The sequence below is a fragment of the Columba livia genome, chromosome 14, assembly GCF_036013475.1.
Source record: "Columba livia isolate bColLiv1 breed racing homer chromosome 14, bColLiv1.pat.W.v2, whole genome shotgun sequence".
NCBI classification, from domain to species: domain Eukaryota; kingdom Metazoa; phylum Chordata; class Aves; order Columbiformes; family Columbidae; genus Columba; species Columba livia.
Window position 1 is genome coordinate 8,180,243 of NC_088615.1, and position 19,630 is coordinate 8,199,872.

At 44.1% G+C, this 19,630-nt stretch overlaps 1 protein-coding gene across 3 annotated transcripts in view; it reads left to right on the forward strand.

Moving 5' to 3' along the window:
- Nucleotides 1-15,124: 15,124 nt before the first annotated feature.
- The window catches only part of RASGEF1C (RasGEF domain family member 1C), a 70,144-nt gene continuing 65,638 nt past the window's right edge, over nucleotides 15,125-19,630 (forward strand). The window contains exon 1 of one of the 3 annotated variants that reach the window (XM_065029891.1): nucleotides 15,125-15,261. In XM_065029891.1, coding sequence (XP_064885963.1) covers nucleotides 15,226-15,261 — 36 coding nt within the window. In that variant the 5' untranslated portion in view covers nucleotides 15,125-15,225. Of the gene's footprint in view, nucleotides 15,262-17,720; nucleotides 17,938-18,362; nucleotides 18,382-19,630 lie in introns of those variants that run through there. The other 2 variants (XM_065029892.1, XM_065029893.1) reach the window with 2 other exon arrangements.

Below are 19,630 nucleotides of genomic sequence, written 5' to 3' on the forward strand. Positions count from 1 at the left end.
GTATGGGGCCCTCAGAGCTCAGTCTATGAGGCACAATAACTCGTGTGGTTGTAAAAAGCAGGATGGCAGAAATGGGAAAGAGGGCAAAGATGTTAAAAATGCAGGTATCTATTAGGTGTGTTTTGGTTAGGATCAGCCATGGTGCATGCTGTGTTCAGGGGTGTTTATTCTGGGTTCTTACCCTGGTACATCTGACCAAAGTTGAGTCTGGGGTGCTGAAGACTGTGATGTGATGCAGATGGAGCCACTCCTTTGTGTGCCATGGCACCATTTCCCTCACCCAGAAGGACCATCTGAGGCTGAGAGGTTATTTGCCTCCTAGGGATGTGCAGACTGTAACTTTGCCATCTACACTTGCTTTGTCACTGAAAAATCAGCCACTTGGCTGGCATGAGACATGAATTTTCCATTTGTACCAGCTGGTGCAATGCAAGTTTCAGGACTATTTTAACTGGAGAGATCTGTTAAGGTGGCAATAATAGTTGAAGCTTCATCAGCTTTTTTAGTCTCCTAGGTAAATGAATTGTAGGCTGTTTATGACTTTGAACTGAAGATGACCACTCTCCTTACAGCCTCAGCACAGGTCTTACTGATGAGAAAAGTGTTAACCCCTTTTGGAGCAGAGTAAGCTAGAGTGTTGTTATCCTGAGGTGTTGTGAAAGCCAAATCCAGCTCTGCTTTCCCTGGCCACAATGAGCCCAACTCCTGTGAGATTAACGTGCCAAATTCTGATCTCAGTTATGTTTGTGGAGTTGTCCTATATTTGTCCTGAATAAATCAGTTGTACCCCATTCAGGAAAGCCAGCTGAGTTTTGATCCCAATTAAGTCAATAGGAATGTTGCCACTGACTGCAGTGGGTTTGGGTTTAATTTGTGGTTAAGAGTGTTCAGTTTAATTTAACTGTTTCTTAGTGGAGAAGGCAGTAGTGTCTCAAACCTCAAATAAACACTTGGCATCCTCTAAACCAGGCAGGTCTCATCTAAAGGTGCATTGCATTTCCCATAAAGACTGCTGCAATATTTGGTTGGCCAGGATGCTTCTCTTTCATGCTAAATCAACAGCTCTAATTAAGCATGATGACAAAATATGAGGACTTCTATGTAATTATGGCAATGGCACCACCTGCCTCTAATTAGGCTGCCAAAACATTTGGTCTAAAATGGTGCACTGAATAAGAAGAAAAAAATCTAATATTTTGGCAACGCAACAAAAGACTGGCTTTCCTCACATAATTAGCTATAACAAAGTGTTGTTAATCTGACTTCTGATTAATAGACTATTTAATCTTACAGCAGTCTGACAAAACTCTGAGCTACCTCTGCCTTGACTTTCCACCAAAAAAGCTAAGATTTCAAACAGTTTTAAGGGATATACTTATATAAGAAACATTAGATTTTTCTTATTATTTTTGCTGTTCTTCATGAGAGCCCTAAACATCACATTCTCTGAATTCACTGAACTTTTAAGGCTTTCATTAAATTGGAAGACAGAGGAAAATCTATCTTTTTTTCCTCTTCCTAATTCCCTGTATGGAGAACTTACTGGTATGATGAGCTGGGGGAAGAGGGACACCCAGAAACCTCACAGGCTCTGCCCATTGTAGAGCTGCTGGTCGGCTCGCAGAAAGGATCAGCTTTCTGGGCTGCTGCAATGCCCTGGGCTGTTCAGTGGCTAATGATTCCCCCTAGAAGCATTTCTCAGGTTGGATTTAGTGACCATGAGGAGGGGAATATGATGCGTAACAACAGCAAAGCAGCCCAACTGCTTTTTTAGGACTTGTGTGGCCATTTGGGTTTCAGAGCTGTTAATGTAACCTGGCATGTTAAATCAGACATGATCAACACTGTAAAAGAGCCAAGCATACCAACAGTACAGATGGGTGGCAGATAATGAAAGCGGCCATGGCTGAGTGGTGTAAAACTGCTGATCAAACCACATTAATATATGGGACTTACATTTCTGAAAAACAGCACTCGAATTTACCAGGATGAAAAGGGGTAACTGTGTACTCACTGTAGGTGCCAAACCTTTAAAAACAAGTTTTTCAGCAGCTTTCTTGCATCCTGCCCTGGCTACCTTAAGTTTTATTTGGGCATAATTTTTTTCCCCCTGTCTTGTGTCCCCTGTAACAATTGGTGACTCCATAAAGTGGGTGTGAATACTTTCTGCCAATCTCAGTCTTTTGTTTGTTTTCTTGCTCTGTTGGGTCTCTTTCCCATAGCAGTGTCTGGGCTGGATTATCTACTCCCACTCCAGCTGCAAAGTTTTAATGGGCTTTAAAATTCAGAAGAGTTTCAAGAAAGTCCAAGAATTTGGCAGCTCTCGGCTGTTTGTAAAGATGACTGTTAATTCAAAAGATTTGTTTCAATTTTCTCAGCCTGAAGTAATGATAGCAGCAATGTTCTTGTATGTGGTATATTGCTGGAACAGTGGTGAGACTTTAGCACTTGAGAAAAGGCTTCCTGGTGCAGTTCCCTGCTCTGACAGCACAGATTTGATGGAACAAATTATAGTCCCTTTGTAGGTTAGACAGCCTTTCTATCTGTGTACTCACACACCCTTCAGAGTTGGGTGCAGGAGTCCATTTGTTATCTCTGGTCTCCCTTTGTGCAAGCAGTGAGTTGGTTATGTAGTAAACCTTAACAGATTTGCTAAATAGAAACTTAGTTGGTGGATTATACCAGGACCTGCCAGGCAAGAGGCAGTGGTGTAAAACCACCTCCAGATTCCACCTATTAACCACATTTGAAATGTGGAGCATCCTTAATAAATGGTTTCTGGACAGCAGCATGATAAGAAGAAACGATGAGGGTCAGAGGTCTCATTCGATGCTGATAGAGCACGTGGATCAAAACCCTGATGTGGTGAGTAACCCACACAATCCGCTGAAGCAGCAGGAATACCCGGTTACTCAGCATGCATTGGGACTCCAGCCGACAATAAAAGCCAAGATCTCTATTAATTCTCAAGTCTTGTAAATACACTGCCCTGGTACTCCAAAACAACAAGAAGAACCCTTAGGTGACCTCACCTCTCTTACATATTGAACTGGCAGATGAAATCCTTTTGACTTTTTTTCCTTCACTGTCTATCTTATTTATCAAACACATTTTCAGAAGTAGATTTGGGAATACCATGTGTTTACTTTTGAGCGTGCTTGGTAAGATTTGTTTTCTTAAGAGCTGATCCAAGAACTGAACAAATGAGCCCCTGAGCCAGTCTATAGAGGGAGATGGCCAGGGTCAGTTTAGTGTTTTCTGTGATTAAAGTACACACCACTGAGTAAATACAGGCAGGAATTATATATTATTTGACTAGCTGCTAATTACAGTGAGATCTTCCTGGCTGAGCTTCCTTTATAGAAGATGAAAGTCAGGTCTCTCAAAATTCTCATATTTAGTTCCTTAGGAGAAAATGGACTGGTAAATATGACAAGTATTACTGCTCTAGTTTGTATCATGCTGCTTTTGCATGCTAATCCAAAGTTCCCCTGAGATAATTTGACAAGAAGGCCATTAATGCAAATTTAAGCGTGACCTAGAAAGGATTTATTTTTCATGTACCACACTGATTCTCTGCTATTGTTATTTGGTTTTCTTTGTTTTAAACTGCCTAGTGTTTTGTGGTTGCCTTTCCTTCTTTTTCTTTCCACCTTTTATTGTTTATATAATCTCAGGACCATAGTGGGATAATTCACCATAAAAGAAATAAGTTGCTTTCAAATAAAATGCTCGAGTAAGATGTGAAAATGTTGCATATAAAGAATGGAGTTTATCCAGCAAACACTAGGTGTAGTTTGGAAAAACTGTCTTTGTAGGCAATTAAGAAAAGTTGACTTCTCAATATCTTTTATTTTACTGGAGAACTTGTGTGCAAATTTGTATTATAAATACCTGAGCTTTCCCAATAGATGTGGTCTGAAAACCATGCCCACTGGCCAGCAGAATTAAACACTAACAAACCCCAAACTATTGTAGATAGCAGGATTAAATATTCTTTTTCTAATTGCTCCATTTTATTTCTGTAATTCCTAGGCATAACAGAATTTTGAGGGACTGCAGCTCTGACATTCATGTCATAGAAATGAGCAAGAAACAAAACCAAAGACTTGAGAATCTTAACAGTTCTGGATTTGGTTGTACATTTTAAAGAGTATAAAGGTCACAGTTACCTGCCTTCCTTTGGCCCTTCAGAGCTCTTACTATTTTTGTAATCTAATATATAAAGAAATAATGTAACCTTTTCCAAAAGGATCTCAAAGCTCTGTCACTAAGCCCTTGAAAAATACACCATTGCTCATAGCCAGGAGAAATAAAACTAGCTGGATTCCAGTTAAGATGTGGCCTGTTAGCATGTGTTGGGAAAAGCCTCTCCAAGCCTGTCGTGTGTGTTTGTGTTTTGGGGTTTTTTTTGTGGTGTTTTCTCAATTTGGACTGCCAATAGCAGGAAAAAAAAGGGTTACTTTTATATCCCGAGTGTGCTTGGAGGTTATTGCTGCTGGTGGCACTGAGAATTCATGCAAGGGTGCGCACACAATTTGCTTCTGGGTTAGTTAATATTTTTCCCTTTCGGGTCGATATGTCTGCTTTCTATTTGGCTGAAGAGAATGCAAAAGACTTCCTTGTGTGTTGCAATGGGGACAGTGAGCAGTCCTGAGGCGGAGACAAGTTAAATGACTTGAGGTTATGGAGTAATTGAAGCGAAGGCAGGTGGAGGCGCGAGTCCTGCTGGAGCCAGGGCTGCCCCACCAGCACTCCCGCTCCTGCCCGGGGAGCGATGCTGGTGCCGGGAGCGATGCCGACAGGCAGCGAGCTCTCGCTGACCCCGTGCCAGCTTCTACTGCTGGAAAACACATGCAGTGTCCAGCCCGCTTGACCCCCTGTCTGAGTAACTTGTTTTGCCATTTGTCACTGCCAAATGTTTCTTTATTCTGCCTCAGTCACTTAGTTTGCCACTCGTTTGTCTCCCTGCATAATTAACTTTGCCAGCCAATTGACTTGCTGTGTAATTATCTTTGCCAGTCACTCTGGTCTCTGCATATTAATCACGGTTCCTAACGAGCCTCAGGGCAGGCTGCATCTCGGTGGGGCTGGCAGCAGGTGCTGACCAGCCCTGACACCCACCAGGCACTGCCTGGCACTTTGGGAGAGCCTGAGGGCCACCGGCACAGATGGGACCTTGCTGGGACCACAGTGAGACCAGAACAGCTGCAGAGACACGCTGCCACTTGCTGCTTCCCTTCCCTGACCTGAATTTAACTCCGCTTCCCAGCAGTGCCCCCCTCCAGCCCTGCCCCTCCTCATTTAATTGCTCTCATTTCATATCGCGTCTGTCTGCCTTTGTCGGCTTCTCTATCACGCTTCCCCGTGTGCTTTACCACACTCTGGTTGTGCAGACTGGCCTTTCACTCCCCAAATGATCTACAAGGCATCCACAAATTCTTTGTTCGGCTTCAACTGGGGGGCTGGTTTTGCAGGATGCCTTGGGAAAATTATCTGACTTAGACTGACAAGTGTGAAGAGCAGTTGCAGACAGTTTATACATCCTCCTCATGGAAAATAAACCTGTTAGTGTACGCCATATGCTACAAAGAAGTGGCTCTCAGCCACGCAGCTGAAACACTAGAGCCTTTCCATGACTCTTTGTCTGCTTGTCTATCTGTGTTCAAAGCAGGAGTCCCTTACAGCTGACACTTCTTCTGACCTATTTGCCAAATAGCTGTGGACTTTGTAAATAATGTAGACAAAAGTTTTCAGTGTTGTCAGGAATAAATAATGTAATACCTAGATTTTATCATCTAATTGCAAAATAACGTATTAGGAAAAAGATCTTGCCTGCTTGGTTACCATTCAGAGAGGTTTGGTTTTCTCTATTGGTGCACTTTGCCTTTAAACTTTCTCTAGCCTGTACTTTGTTGTGCCCAACCTCAGTCTAGTCTCTGCATTACTTAATCAAATTTTGTACAACTTTATTCCCCGTTGGATACACTTCAGCTCTAAAAACACAGTCCAGCACCAAAACCAAACAGACAAACAGACTTCCAATCTAATTTTCCCTGATAGTGTTTTCTAGTTCTATGTCTGGATAGATAAAATCTATTACTAGGGGTTTGGCCTGTCTGTATCCTTTTATATTGACTGGTTATTTCGAAGTCCAGTTATTCTCCTTGCTTAGAGGACCTATAGCAAATTCTAATAAAGAGCTTTTATAAAATCCTCTCCCATTGTTCCATGTTTTGCATTTGTATGTAGCCAGCAATGTCTCACAGACCTTGTTTTTTTCCAAGTAGCAGGGAAGATAAATCCCTAAATACATGCCTGAGATACAAAGGGGCAAGTCTATCCTGTGCAATCAAGTGTGATATTGTTATCTCACCTAATTTTGGTGGAGGCAGCTTCACGAATAGAAGCTTTCCAGGCTCTGCAGTTGGTGTGGCACTAAAAGGAGGTGCTTTTGCCCTGTGTCCAGCCCTGTGCTCAGCATGGAATCACTCAGCTCATGTCTGGACCTTGATGTGCTGCACCACCAGCTATGACCGACATGAATACTTTGCTCATGTTGAAGGGAGGCAAGTATTCCCCCTCCTCCCAACTTGTCCTTTGGTCTCCAGCGTTTACATTCCCTGACGTGTTCCTGGGAGAGCCTGAATTATTGTTGGTAGTGGTTTTGTTTTGCAAGAGTGCAAGCTCTTTGGCTGACTAATGCACAGAGAAATCATCTGTCCTGGCTTGGTCCTCCCATAACTTCCGCATAACAAAAGGAAAAGGAGTGATCGCATCTCAGCTGTCCTGCGCTCTCACGCCTGTGTTTTAGTCTGGGGAAGATAAGGGTACGCTGCTGGGAAGGGATCTAAAGTTCACAATCTAGAGTTTTTCTTCTGAGATTTGACCATATTTTTTCTTCTTCACAAAAAATGAAAATGAGTTCATGTGTGAAGTATGGCTGCTTTTTTTTTTTTTCTTTTTTCTTCTTTTCCTGGAGTATCTCTGGTCTGTCTTTAAGCTGCAAAAAACCCACTCAGAAATGCACCAAGAGCAAGTTCTGACTGGTGTGGACAGTGCAGCTGCTGAAATTCGATTTTGGCACGGGAAGTGACATGACTGGAGCAAATTCCTCAGCTTGACATTTAAGAGCAAATCATTGGTGGTTTGGCTGGGGCTGTTGTTGTTTTGGACTAGGCTTGGGTCAGTGGGAAACACTGCAATAGAGGGGGTGTACTAATGCAGCCTCATGCTGCCTGCTCAGCCAGGGAGAATTTGGAGGACAAGGGAATAACTTTGTGTTTTTCTGGTGTCAGTCCCTACCTTTGCAGATGTATAAACTCAAGGCTCCATGCACAGGGAACCCCAGCAAAAGGGAGGAAAGAAACGCAGTCCTTGAAATGAGCTCTAGTTAAAGATTAACCTTGCTGACTAATTGAACGTTGGGAACGAAAAATGTTAAAACAAATACACTATAGAACCGGGCTGTGTGTTGTTTTGTTTTTCCTTCTCCATCTGCTGACAGAGGGCTGTGTTGCCACCTGTCTGGGCCAGCATCTTTGGATATTAAACAAACCCAGTCTCCTTCTGTGCTACGGTACAGAGAAGTTAATTCAGCTCTATTAGAAAAGCCTACAGCATAAAGCAAGCCAATAGTAGCTTTGAGAGTGTGTCCTTCAAGTTATATTTCACACCCACCTAGTACTTGCAGATAACAATGTTTACTATCACTTTGTAAGCATAACTCTGGATGACTAAATCAGAAAGTAATGAAATGCAGCCGCCTGCTGTATTTCTGTGTTCTCTTTTAGTTATTCACCTTGTTGAAAAAGAGCCTGGGGTCTGTGATGCCCTCCCACAGGAAGAGCAGAAGCATGTTCCTTCCCGTGGAAAGCCTGGCATGTGGGTCTGGCTGCCCTGCTGCAGCTGGGGAGATAGGGGCACAGGGACCGTGGCTGCCAGTGATTGCAGCTCCAGTGATGGAGTGGGTCTGGTTCAGGACTCCTAGTTTAGCTTCTGCCCTGTTGTCTCAACTGCTGTAATGCCATTTTAGGAACAAATGTTACCTGGAGTCACAGTGGGGATGTGAACCCGTGAAGAGGTCCTGAGCTGCTCAGCTCTGCTATGTGGGTTCCCTGTTGTGCAGCCAGAAGCAGAACACAGCACAGGTGCCAAAGGGGAGATGGGAAACACAGCAACTGCACTTGCAGCCAGTCCTGGTGAGGTAACGTGCTCTGGGGAAGTGTCTCAGGAACAAGCTTTACATTCAACACCAAACATCACCACTAATCCACATAGCATTACTGACAGTGTTAGGGGATGCCAACTCAGAACAAAGCTCTCCAGAAAGGGACCCTTTGGCAATGTGTCCTGCAGCTACAAGAGGTCCAAATGATACCAAATCCGGACACCCTTCAAACTGAATGCAAGATTTCTCTCTTTGCCAAAGCTGATTTGCAACCATGAGTGATTGTCAGAAGCAAGGGAGGAAAAATAGACAACAGCAGGTGAAGGAGGATGGGGATGCTGTTAGAAATCATTGGCCTTTTAAGACCTCCATTAAAGTGTCTCTATTATTGCAAAGATGAGCTTGCTATAAACTCCTGAACAGCCTGAGATGCAAGAGAATGGGCCTCAGACAGTTTTCTGTTATCTGGGAGATTTCTGTCTTAATAGAAGCTTTCAGAGCCAGCAGGAGAGTTAAGCTCTAAAATTATGCCCCCACAGGAACAGAGTTCTGTGTTCTGATGGAAAAGGCAAGTTGTTTTGCGATATGATATTGGACACACACAGTATTATTCTGCTGGTTCTTAAGAAACACAGACTCCATCACAGACAGTGAACCTAAATGCTTTCTGTGGCAAAAGTAAAAATCACTTTCTGTTCTCACTAAGAAAATACTTTGCTCCTATGGGGTAACATCCGATCAAGGTGGCTGCTCTGTTCATTTTGCAGAACTCCACAGAGTTTTTCTCCTCTGTGCTGCTGAGCCCCTTCTACTCTAGTGCACACATTTGTCTTTTAATTTTTCTTTTGACAGTATGTTATCCTAACCTGCAAGTGTGAAATTAACATTTACACAATTTGAACCAGTTAAAACTAAACTATCACCTTCCAGCCTGGGCTGAAATGGAGTCCATGTCCCAATACACACACACACACAGAGCAGGATTAAATGGCAACCAAACAATGTCAGGTTAGCCAATGTTTTGCAATGCTGATGCTCCTATGTCCTGTGATTTCAATCATTGGAACAGAACTCTCTCCACATTCAAACCTGTGGTTTGCCAAAAAGGTTTTTGTATTTTTGATCTTGCCACTACTTTATTTACTTTACTACTTTATTTACTCACCACTTCTGGGTGGTGTTTCCTTTGGGGATACTAGCCACAGCTTCCATTATTTGCTGCACTGTTTATCATAATTCCACAATATTTCCTTTTCTGCCAATGGTAATCACATAAGAGCAATGGATTATTTACCTCCTTTCAGTTTACATATGATCTATATATTTCAATAGCTCATACATTAACAGTGCCTTTCTCTTTGAAGATTTTAATTGGATGTATGTTCTAATAATTCCTAAAACAATATTTATTTTTCTGCCAAATAATGGAATTAAAAAGACCCTACCTTAATGTTTTACAGGGTTTTAAAGAGAGAATCTAATGAACAATTTTTGGTGTTATGTGCTGCTTTTTTTTTTTTTAAATCTGCAATTAAGGGAATGTAATTACTTTTCACCTTGTCTTCTATTTGCTTTTTGCATTCCACCTCTCTGTGCTTGGGGTATGAATCATGTTTTATTTCATGACTGGAGAGCAGGCATGAGTGTGCTGATGATTCTTTGTCTGGTGTATACGTTTGGTAGAGACATGCAGCTGCTACAAATCAACAATGGAGTCAATGAAGCCAAGATGGTTTAGATGAGCAAAGGATGTAACCTTTGATCTGCAAGAGAAAGCCCTTGACCCTACCCCTTTGCAAAATCTAACTTAAAACAAAAAGTACATGAATGCTAATCAAACATACACTATTCTCCTCTTGCTGAGGGCTTGCTCTTGCAGCCTTTTTTCCTCCTCCTAGGAATGTGGTTGATAGAATTCAGATAAAAACCTGATGCCTAAGAAAGACCCTTCAGCAAAATGTTTGTCCAGCGGTGTTAGAACTTGCCCCTGGATAATGAGTTAAATCCACTTTTATCATTCTCTTGCAACTCTCACGCAATTAAGCTGCCGATTCCAGCATTTGCTGAAACTTACTGACGATTATCAGCCTCTATCTGCTCCTGCTGACAATCACTTTTACACCGGTGGGGCAGAATGGGCTTGCGCCCATCTCCTGCAGGTTACCTGCCTACATTCAGTGCTTCCTTCCAAACCTTGTGCTGTATCACTGATGCAATAATTTTGTAGGCTCAGCTGAGCTTTTCCCTTGAACTTACTCTCTAATTAACTGCTGCTTTAAATTCTTATCAGTAGATGAACTTGCTGCAGAAACATTCTGCACTTCCATAGCTTCCAAGCCACGTAGGAACACAGCCTCAGTTGTCTTGCTGCAACCTTGGCATTATTTAATATGTCAGGTGAAGTCTTAGTTTTCCAGACCTTTTAATCTTTACTCCTCACCTAATATTATTCCCTTCAAATAGTTGTCATTCCACTCACAGATGCTTTAGATCCCCATGAGGCAATGTAAGCTGGGTTGAGTAAAGACCCATTTCACACATGGAGGAAAACACCAGAAAGATAGGAACTCTCAATATAAGTCTCTGTTTAGGAGGGCAGTAAAGCCTGTGCTTAAATCCATTCTAGTTGTAATTATTTGTGTTATAAGAGCCTTATATATGCATGTTGTTGTAAAAATATATAATGAGGAGGAATTGTCTGTCTAGCAGTGTAACAAAGTCAACAAGGAGCTTGCAGCAACAGACAGGGTACGGGAAACTTGACAAAACCTTTATCTATAGAGGGATTCACTGGCCAAAACAAATTACCTGTTGAACAGTAATGTGATTTTTGTGGGTATTGTGGTATATCCTCAGCCCAAAGCATGTATTTAAGTTTAATTGAAGAAATTAAAGTTTAGCATGTGCTTCAGAGCTTTGCTGAATCAGGGCCATAATGCTGCCACCAGCCCTTTTAACACTGGATGGAGATGAGCTCAAGAATGTGTCTGGGATCAGTGAAATTCCTTAGTGGTTCCAAAATTGGGTACATTGTGTCCAGACAGAAGAACTGAAGCTTCTTTCTGTACTGTGATTTTCAACTCTGATTAAACCATCTCAATGTGCATTCCCAAGGCCACTGATGTAATAGATTCTTTCCAGAGAAAATGCTGTATAAAGCAACACTGCCAGGAAATGGGAGCCCTTACATTTGGTGACTGTATTTATTGTAAATATCCTGACTGAAATCTTTTGTGCAGTAGTTTGAGAAGAAGATTGTTGTCGCCCTCCTCAACTGCACCATTGTCCAGGTCTGGAAAGAAATGGGGATCTCATCTGTGGTGAGAAAAATCCATCATAGAAAAAGAGACCAAATGCAGTAGGGCAAAAATAGCATGAAAATGGGTTTGCAGTGAGAAAGTAAGTTTCCTGGAGGTCTTGTCAAAATGATCTTCATCAACAAAGGACTCAAATGCTATGGGATTTTAACTTTTTTTCTTTTTAATTTTTCTTTGCCTTTTTTTTTTTCTTTTTCTGTAATAGTAGATTCAATATATCAACACTCTTTTCCCCAAAGTGATAGTCTCCCTGACCCTATGACCACAACATGACCCTCAGCCCCTTGCTTCAAACAAAGTCAGCAGCTTTCTGTGGAAGAAGCCAGCTCATCTCACCCTTAGGTATTTCCCAGAAGCGACAAAACTCAAGGAGAGTTGCTGCTATTCAGGATAAAACTTTTGAGTGTTTATGCTGGGCATGCTACTGTGGCTGTACTACAGGCTCGAGAGCTCTTCTGCTGGAATCAACAAGCTCCTTGGCTCAGTACTCCAAATTTGCAAAGCTCCTTTATGAATTAAGCAGCCAAAATACAAACAAATGTCACTATACTGTTAAGCATCAAAGATACTGAGCTTGGATCAAGAGTTCTCCCTCACTGAAACCAGTGAGTGACTACAGGCAAAGGTTGTGAGTGTACAGCCATAGCTTTGTGTAAGAGAGCATCCAGAGCTACTTTCAAGCTGCTACTGAAACTTGCAGGTTTCCCTGTAGACCCAACTGCTTGCCAGATTCCCGTTAAGATGTCAGAGCTAGAGACAGAGATTGTCATGTAAAATGAGGGACAAGGATGGGGCTCAGTGCCAGCATTAGGGGTTCCAGCCATTATCCCTGGGGACAAGTGAAGATGCTGTTCCAGGGATGGTAAATCCTGTGGTGGCTGTGGACCAGCTCCACCTGTACTATGACAGTGGATAGGCCTCACCTGCTAAACATTATCACAATGTTTAATAAAAGAGTACAGATATTTACCGAAGTTGAAAGGGGAATATCTTGGACAGTGAAATCACATAGTGTACTGGGTGTGCCTTTCAATTTTTCATAAATTCCTCCATGAAAACATTGGCAATGTGGTGCAACAGGTACATTTCTAATTAAATTGAGTACATGCCACATGTGTTGCTTCAAGTCCGCTGCTCTTTCTCCCGGGTGCAATTTGCAGAGCTGGGTTTGATCTCTGAGCTGCTTGTGTGGCTTGGCCAACAGCTGCTTGGAGAGTGCTCCTTTCTTCTCCAGCCACCACAGCAGCAGAGACCAACGGGACGCTGTGCCAATGACTCCCTGAAGCCAAACTGCTGATAGAGGCTTGGGCAGTTCTGCCTTACTGGAATTAACTCCCCTGTTGAGCCAATAAACTGTGTATGTTGAAGTTTGCACAGAGCATAACACTAAACAATGTGAGTGAGAATCAAAGAGGGTGCATATCGATCTTAACCACAGAAACCAAGCTAGTGCCTGTCAGAGGATGCCTTTCCTTTCGCAAAAAAGTATGGAGCAAGTTGGCTGCTGATGAAGAAATATACCTCTTCACCACCTTTTTTTCTTCTGTCTAAGAATCACACTTACATGTCAAATGATGACAAGCAACTAGCTCACCCTTCTTTTTCAGTGTGCTAGCAACATAGGAAACGTGCTTTGCTTGTGTAGAGAGACAGAAATGATGAAGATGTGGAATGTCTGAGGACTGGAAGCTGCTTCTCTCTGGATTCCTTCCACGGTGTTTTATAGATCCTACCATTGTCTTCCCTTGCTCTTGGGAGATGGGTTACCATGTGGCAGAGAACGATGCTGCCACACACACAGCTGGGTGAAGCCAAGGGGCTGCACTTTTGTGTGCTAATACCAAAAAGGTCTTTTGTAGGTGGGACTAGGAGATCAACTAAAAAAATATTCTTGGGTTTTTGTGATGTTTCTTCATCCTCCCAGGTGTCTCATTAAAAATGAATTAAAATGAGACAATTAGCTGCTAGGGAGAATTTACAATGCTGTTCCATCAAAGTACTTTAGACTACTTACCAAATAACAGCTGAGTAATTAGTACCTATCTCTACTGTCTGTCACAAAGACAATGGACATGGCGAGGGTCCTGGAGAGCTACGGTCTTTATTGAAGAAAGGAAATGAATGTTTAAATAGGCTAATTATAAACAATATTTATAAATTAACATGATTACTAGTAGCTTGACTGGCTTTTTTTTTCCCCCTTTCTTATTTTTTTTTCTGCTTCCTTTCACATAGTTTTCTTCTGCTTGGCTGTAGAATGGGTTGCCTGGTGATCAAATAGGAAAAGGCAGAAATAGTAACTATTCCATGATTCTATTATAATATTGCTTTCACAAAACCACAGTCAAAAGGTCCTTGTGCTTCTTAAGAATGGAAAATGTGGATATACGTCATCTGAAACCACTGCCTGACAGTGGCTGCAGGACTGTTGCAGCTTCTTCCACATGGCCCCTCTAACCTTGCTGCTTCTCCTCTTGCTTCTTGAGCGGAATTCAGGTCTTGACTCCTGTCAGGATCAAAATGATGATGTCCAGCAGTAAGGCAGGAGAGAATTTCCGATTAACTCCTTTTCACAGACTACATTTTTATTTGTGGCTATACCAATTCCGGTTTTCATAACAGTGCATTTTTCCTTTGAGAAATGCTCCTTTCATTTCATATAGTTGTCTAAATAGCTATCACACTGCTAATGTTTGCAGCCAGAAATGACTCCCTAGAGTGCCAGATCCAGACCTTCCAGTAATTTGTGTATGTAAATTCAGATTATTATTATGTTCATATGTAATACTACAGGTAACAAAATTAAAGAGCAGATACAAATTATCTATATAAAGTCTGCATAAAATATTAACATATGGAAATCTAATTTTTCTTGTTTGTATAAATGTCTGAACATGTAAGGTCTATCAGTGAATATTACTTGTATCCATACTGCTCAAAAACATGTCATATTTATTGCATGAGTCCTAACACCATCTTCCAGTAGTTCAGAAAATATGATTGCTGCTAGGAGCCGATTGGAATTCAGAACTTTACAATCGTTTGCTTGTCATTGTGCATCTAAATGTCTTTTTTTTTTTTTTTTCCCCTGCTATGAATTTTTCTCATTTAACAGTCAACTAAACTATAGTGATCTGGGAATTATCAGCTGAGGACTGTTCAGCACTGCAGGATGCTCAATGCAATTAGCAAAGTTAATAAAATGTTGGACAGGTACCTTACACTAGGGGAAAAGGCATTCTTATTTGCTCAGGATCAAACAGTTACTTTACCTTGTTTCTTTTAAGAAAGCATTTATTCTTAAAATACAATGAAATAAATAATAAAATTAATGATTGACCTGTTATTGGCTGAATTCTACAGTAATCTTCCCTGTTTTCTACTTCCAGGAGAACAGCTTCAGGAAACAACGTGTACCTACTTGCAGAGGGGCACAGAAACAAAAGGTACACTGCAATCAGCAAAGCCTGAAGATTACCCTGGAATATCTAAGGAACAAGTTGAAGCCAGCTCTGAACTATCTACCTCTAATAACGTGTGGAGGATGGGAAATATAACAGAAGTCAGAGAGGAGTAAGTGTACTGTTCCTCCTCTTTTTGGCAAAGCTGATCCTTGGAAACCACATGCTTATTGGCTTAACACCTAGAAAGACGGTAGAAAAACGGAGTAAATGAGAGACAGCTGAAAACTACTGATTTGTAGAACCAGGGGGGAGGACGACTCCTGCTGAAAGGTCTATGAAGCATAAGAAAAACAAGGATGTTGCTAATAAGGTAAGTGTGTGAGTCTACTTGTATCTTCACCCAAGAGCTCACAAACTGGAGGGACCCCCACATTTAGGGTGAAAATGTTCTCCTGCATCTGTCCTTGAGGGAAAACTTTAAACTAGGTAATTGTTTGAAGTTATTTCTATGTTGATTTCAGAGAAAGAGTGGGAAGTCTAAGTGAGAGCCTGTAATTATGAGAGGTCTTTAAAACAAAAACAAACCTTAACCTTTAGAGAAAAGACCTTAAGAGAGAAATTGCGGAGTCAGTCTGTCAGGCTGTCTGTTCCCTGTTTCAAGCCATGTTGTTCCAGGTTGTGTTGATTTTGTGTTTCACTCACCTCTTCTAGAAATACTTCTAAGATTCTACCATGGCTGGAATGAAACTGGAGGAAAGGATAGTCTCAGCTTCTTCGTCCCTGTCCTGCCTCCTAAGCCATCTGCTACAGCAGTGTCTGTGCTGAAGGAATGCAATGCCATAGGCACCTTCCCCCTGCCTTTGCTTTCTGGGGATCCCCACTGAATCAAGAACAGGAAGTAGATGTATGAAAAATAGTGCCTGGAAGACACAGCATCACTTATATCTCTGTCATCATGGAGGCTTCCCTGTCTTCTGAGCAGCTGTAGGGGTATTAGAGGGTGAGAAAAACCTGAAGGGGTTAAGGCAAACCAAGGATGCCCCATGCCATGCACAGCTTGTGAAACACCTCATCTGCTTGTGTCCCCCGGAAATGGGCAGAGGACAGTTGCAAAAACAAGCCTCATTTTACTGTTTCCTGCAGGGGAAAAGGCAGAGATGCATGTGCAAAGTGGCAGTGTCTGCATAGACAATTAAGCCTGTCTCTAGCTGTCTTTAAGCTGGGCCTGCAGAGTCACCCTCTTGGACCTAAGCTTGCCAAGGTGGAGGGCTAGTTTGTTCCAAAGGGAAAACCTGGGCAGGGACAGGCTTGGAGCATGGGCTTGAGGCCAGAATTAATGCTGATTAGCCCCAATCTCTAGGTAGAGCTACCCCTTTACTCTTTGCATAGGTACAAAATGGTTCTTAGTCCCCAGGGGACCACCTTGATACCACTGGTAGATATAAAATGGGAACATGACTGGTCATTGTGTACTTGGGCTGAGAAGCTGGTCTTTGCTTGGAAGTGCTGTAGTCACTTGCTTTCACTTAAAACAAAAAGAAGTTGATAGACGGCGATGACTGAGATCTTGGACCTTTCAAGAGGAGTGGGCAAGACATGCTTTCTTGGGGGTGGGGAAGCTCACTTGCAACCTGCATTTTGTGTTAACATGCAGGAATGCCCAATCCCTTATACACTGCCCAGGCTGATGTGTGGAGGGAGGTACAGATGTGCAGGCTGTCTGCTGCTCCCTTCTGCAACCCTGGGCTAGGAGAATTCCCTAATCCTGCTTATCTATAGTATTTACACTCCTCATAGTACCCAGGTGTCAGCAGGCATGGTACAGCCACGTTTCAGCTTTGAGTCATCAGGTGCAAGAAGTCTGGTCTGGGGCCTGTAGTGACTAGAATTCATTACCTTGTGTTGGCTGCTTGTTCTCTGTAAGATGAATTTGTGGGCTTGATCCATTTTCCCCACATACATGCATAAAACACCCACACATCTGGCTTGTATTAGCGTGTCTTCATTGGCAATTTCTCTAAAGATGAACCAGGCTGAGGAGAACTAGAGTGTTTTAACCAGCTGCAGCTCACCTGGCCCATTGAGAGCACAGGAGTGACAGAGGGGCGTGCTGATGCCACTCATCCAGCCCGGACATCCTCTGTTGCCATCCTAAAGCAGTGCTGTGCTCCTGTTCAATAAGATGATCCTTCCCCAACATTTGTGATAACCTTTTATTTATAAAACTGGTGTGTCTTGTCCTCCCTTCCTACAAGTGGCACAATCATTTTGCTAGCTAAGGACATCCACTTCAAGAAATAAGTACATAAATGTTGCCTCTCATTTTCAACTGCTGTGAGCCAAAAGCTTCCACTGAAATCACAGGTCTCGAAATGCGGGGTTCACAGGAGTGGGGTGTGCGGGGTCTCACCCACAGGCTGTGGGTCCCCATTGCAGGATCCGCTCGTGGTTTCCGTGGGAGGCCCCGGTTCTGCGCTGCCGCGGAGCAGTCGGGAGCGGCTGCACGGCGGCAGCGCAGGGGGATTTCGATCAGCACGACTGCCAAAGCCAATTATCAGGAAGAGGACGATATAATTATATTAGGGAACATCTGTACTTCATTAAAAGCCCTCGCGGGGCGGATTCACACCCGACCACATTATGCACAGGCGCTTCCAGCCGTTTCTCACCCCACTTCACCGCGTACGGCCGCCGCCGCCGCCCCAGGAGCAGCCGGCCCCGCTCCGGCGGCTGCACCGCCCCGGGGCCGCGCCCGGCTCCGGGCCCCGCCGGCCCCCCGAGCGGCTGCACCTGCCCCGCGGCCGGGCCGCCCCTCCCGCTGCAGCCGGTCCCATCCCGGGCGCGGCGGGCAGGCGGCGCTCTGCGGCCGGGCTGCGCGGGGGCTCCGGGGCGGTGCGGCGCGGGCTTCTCTGCTTCTTCCTTCTCCTCCTCCGCGGCGGCGGGCGGCAGATGCGGCGGATCCTGGGGCGGCTCTCGCCCGCAGCGGGCTCCCGTCCCCCCGCCGCCCCCATGGACGGCAGCGGGGGCAGCAGGCGCGCGTAGCTCGGTGAGTTCTGCCGCGGCTGGTCCCGGTCCCGTCCCCTCCCCCAGCACCGTGCCCTCGGGCAGCCCGCACCGCGCTGCCGCAGCCGCAGATGCTGCCTCTCTCTCCCGCGCTCCTCCGGTTCCCTCTTTCCGCGTAAAAATCTTCCCCCGCGCTCCGGCGCCCCACGCGTGTTGGCGGCAGGAGCCGGGCTGGCGCCGGGGCTGGGCTGCAGGGACCGGCTCACCGCCCGGCTCTGCCACCTGCTCCCTGCGGCGCGGCTCCGGCTCCAGCTCCGGCTCCCTTCGGGGGCTGCGGGAGCGTCGCCTCTGCGGGCTGGTCCCTCCGCCGGGATGGGGTTTGGGAGAACGCCTCTCGGTCGTGCCGCTGCGAGCGTCCTGCCTTCCTCTCTATTGGGGGTCCTGGGCTGATAGGCTTGCGGTTGGGCTCCCACGCATTTGTTTCAGGGTAGGACTTAACCAATATCAATCTTCGAGTTATTTTTTTTTTCAACTAAATTTAATTTAAACTGACTCAGCAGTTGTAAGAAGCTCAGGGAAAAAAAAAATGACAGTTTGGGGATTATTTTATTTACCTTGGGTTTAAAGACCTCTCTCTGTATATTCTGTAATGAGTTATTTCTGTAAAATAATATTTTTGTGCTTTATTTACTCCTGGAATTTATTAGTCCTCTAGGACAGGCAGGCTTATTAGATGCTAAAATAATAAGTCCAAGGCACACAGTCAGTGAGTGCCCTTGGTCATAACAGGTGCATATTATTATGAACAATGAGATGGTTTCAGCATTCAGGTTTATTTGTATGCTCTGCATTTCTGTGACTCTGCTCGTCATGCTATGTTATGTCAAAGATGTGCTTGCAGCATGAGCGTGTCCATAGTACCTAATTAACAGGACATGGGAGCAGCTGCACGGACCCTGTCAGTGATGGCTTTAATACCCAGGGTATTCCTGGGCAACACCCTATAACTTCGGGTGTTTTAGTGGCTTGTGTGAGGATCAACACTGGGCACAGGTTCTTCATCAGTGCTCTGGCACAGCATGTAACACCAGGAGATGAGGAAGAGTACAGAGGAAAAACCATTTGTGTCTAGATTGTATTCTCTAGATTTGATGGTACTTTAATGCCATGCCCTGCCCCTGGGTTTTCTGAATGGGGAGGTGGTGGCACATCTTGTGCTGTTACTGAAACCTAAAATATTGACGCTTAAATTCCACAGCAGAAATTTCCTGGGCAGGTATTTCATAGAGAAAAAGACCGTTATTGTTTTAGTAGCTTAATAGGACTCTTATTTAAGGCAAAAATCCAGAGTGACATCATATTGGTGATTGACTCAATAGGAGTCAGTCAGGGGTTAGAGCTGTAGATCAGAAAGAAATTAAACTGGAATTTAATTATTGTTCTCAAGTCAATATAGCCCAAAAGGTGTATTCCAGCAGTCCTTACCCAGGCTCAGCTCCTGCTGCAGGATACCTGTGCTCTGTGGTGCAGCCAGTGCCACCTTCTTGGAGGTGTCCCTGCCTTCCTGAGCACTGAAGGATGCACCGTGCTGGTGCTCTGCTTTCCAGGACTCTTGAAACGTCACTTATTTTGTTAGGGAGGGGAGGAGGAGTGGACTGCCTCTGTAGCATGGGGAAGGATGACTGGATAAAGGGGCGCAGATGGGGACTGCATTCGTGTGTTACCTTCTGGTTCAT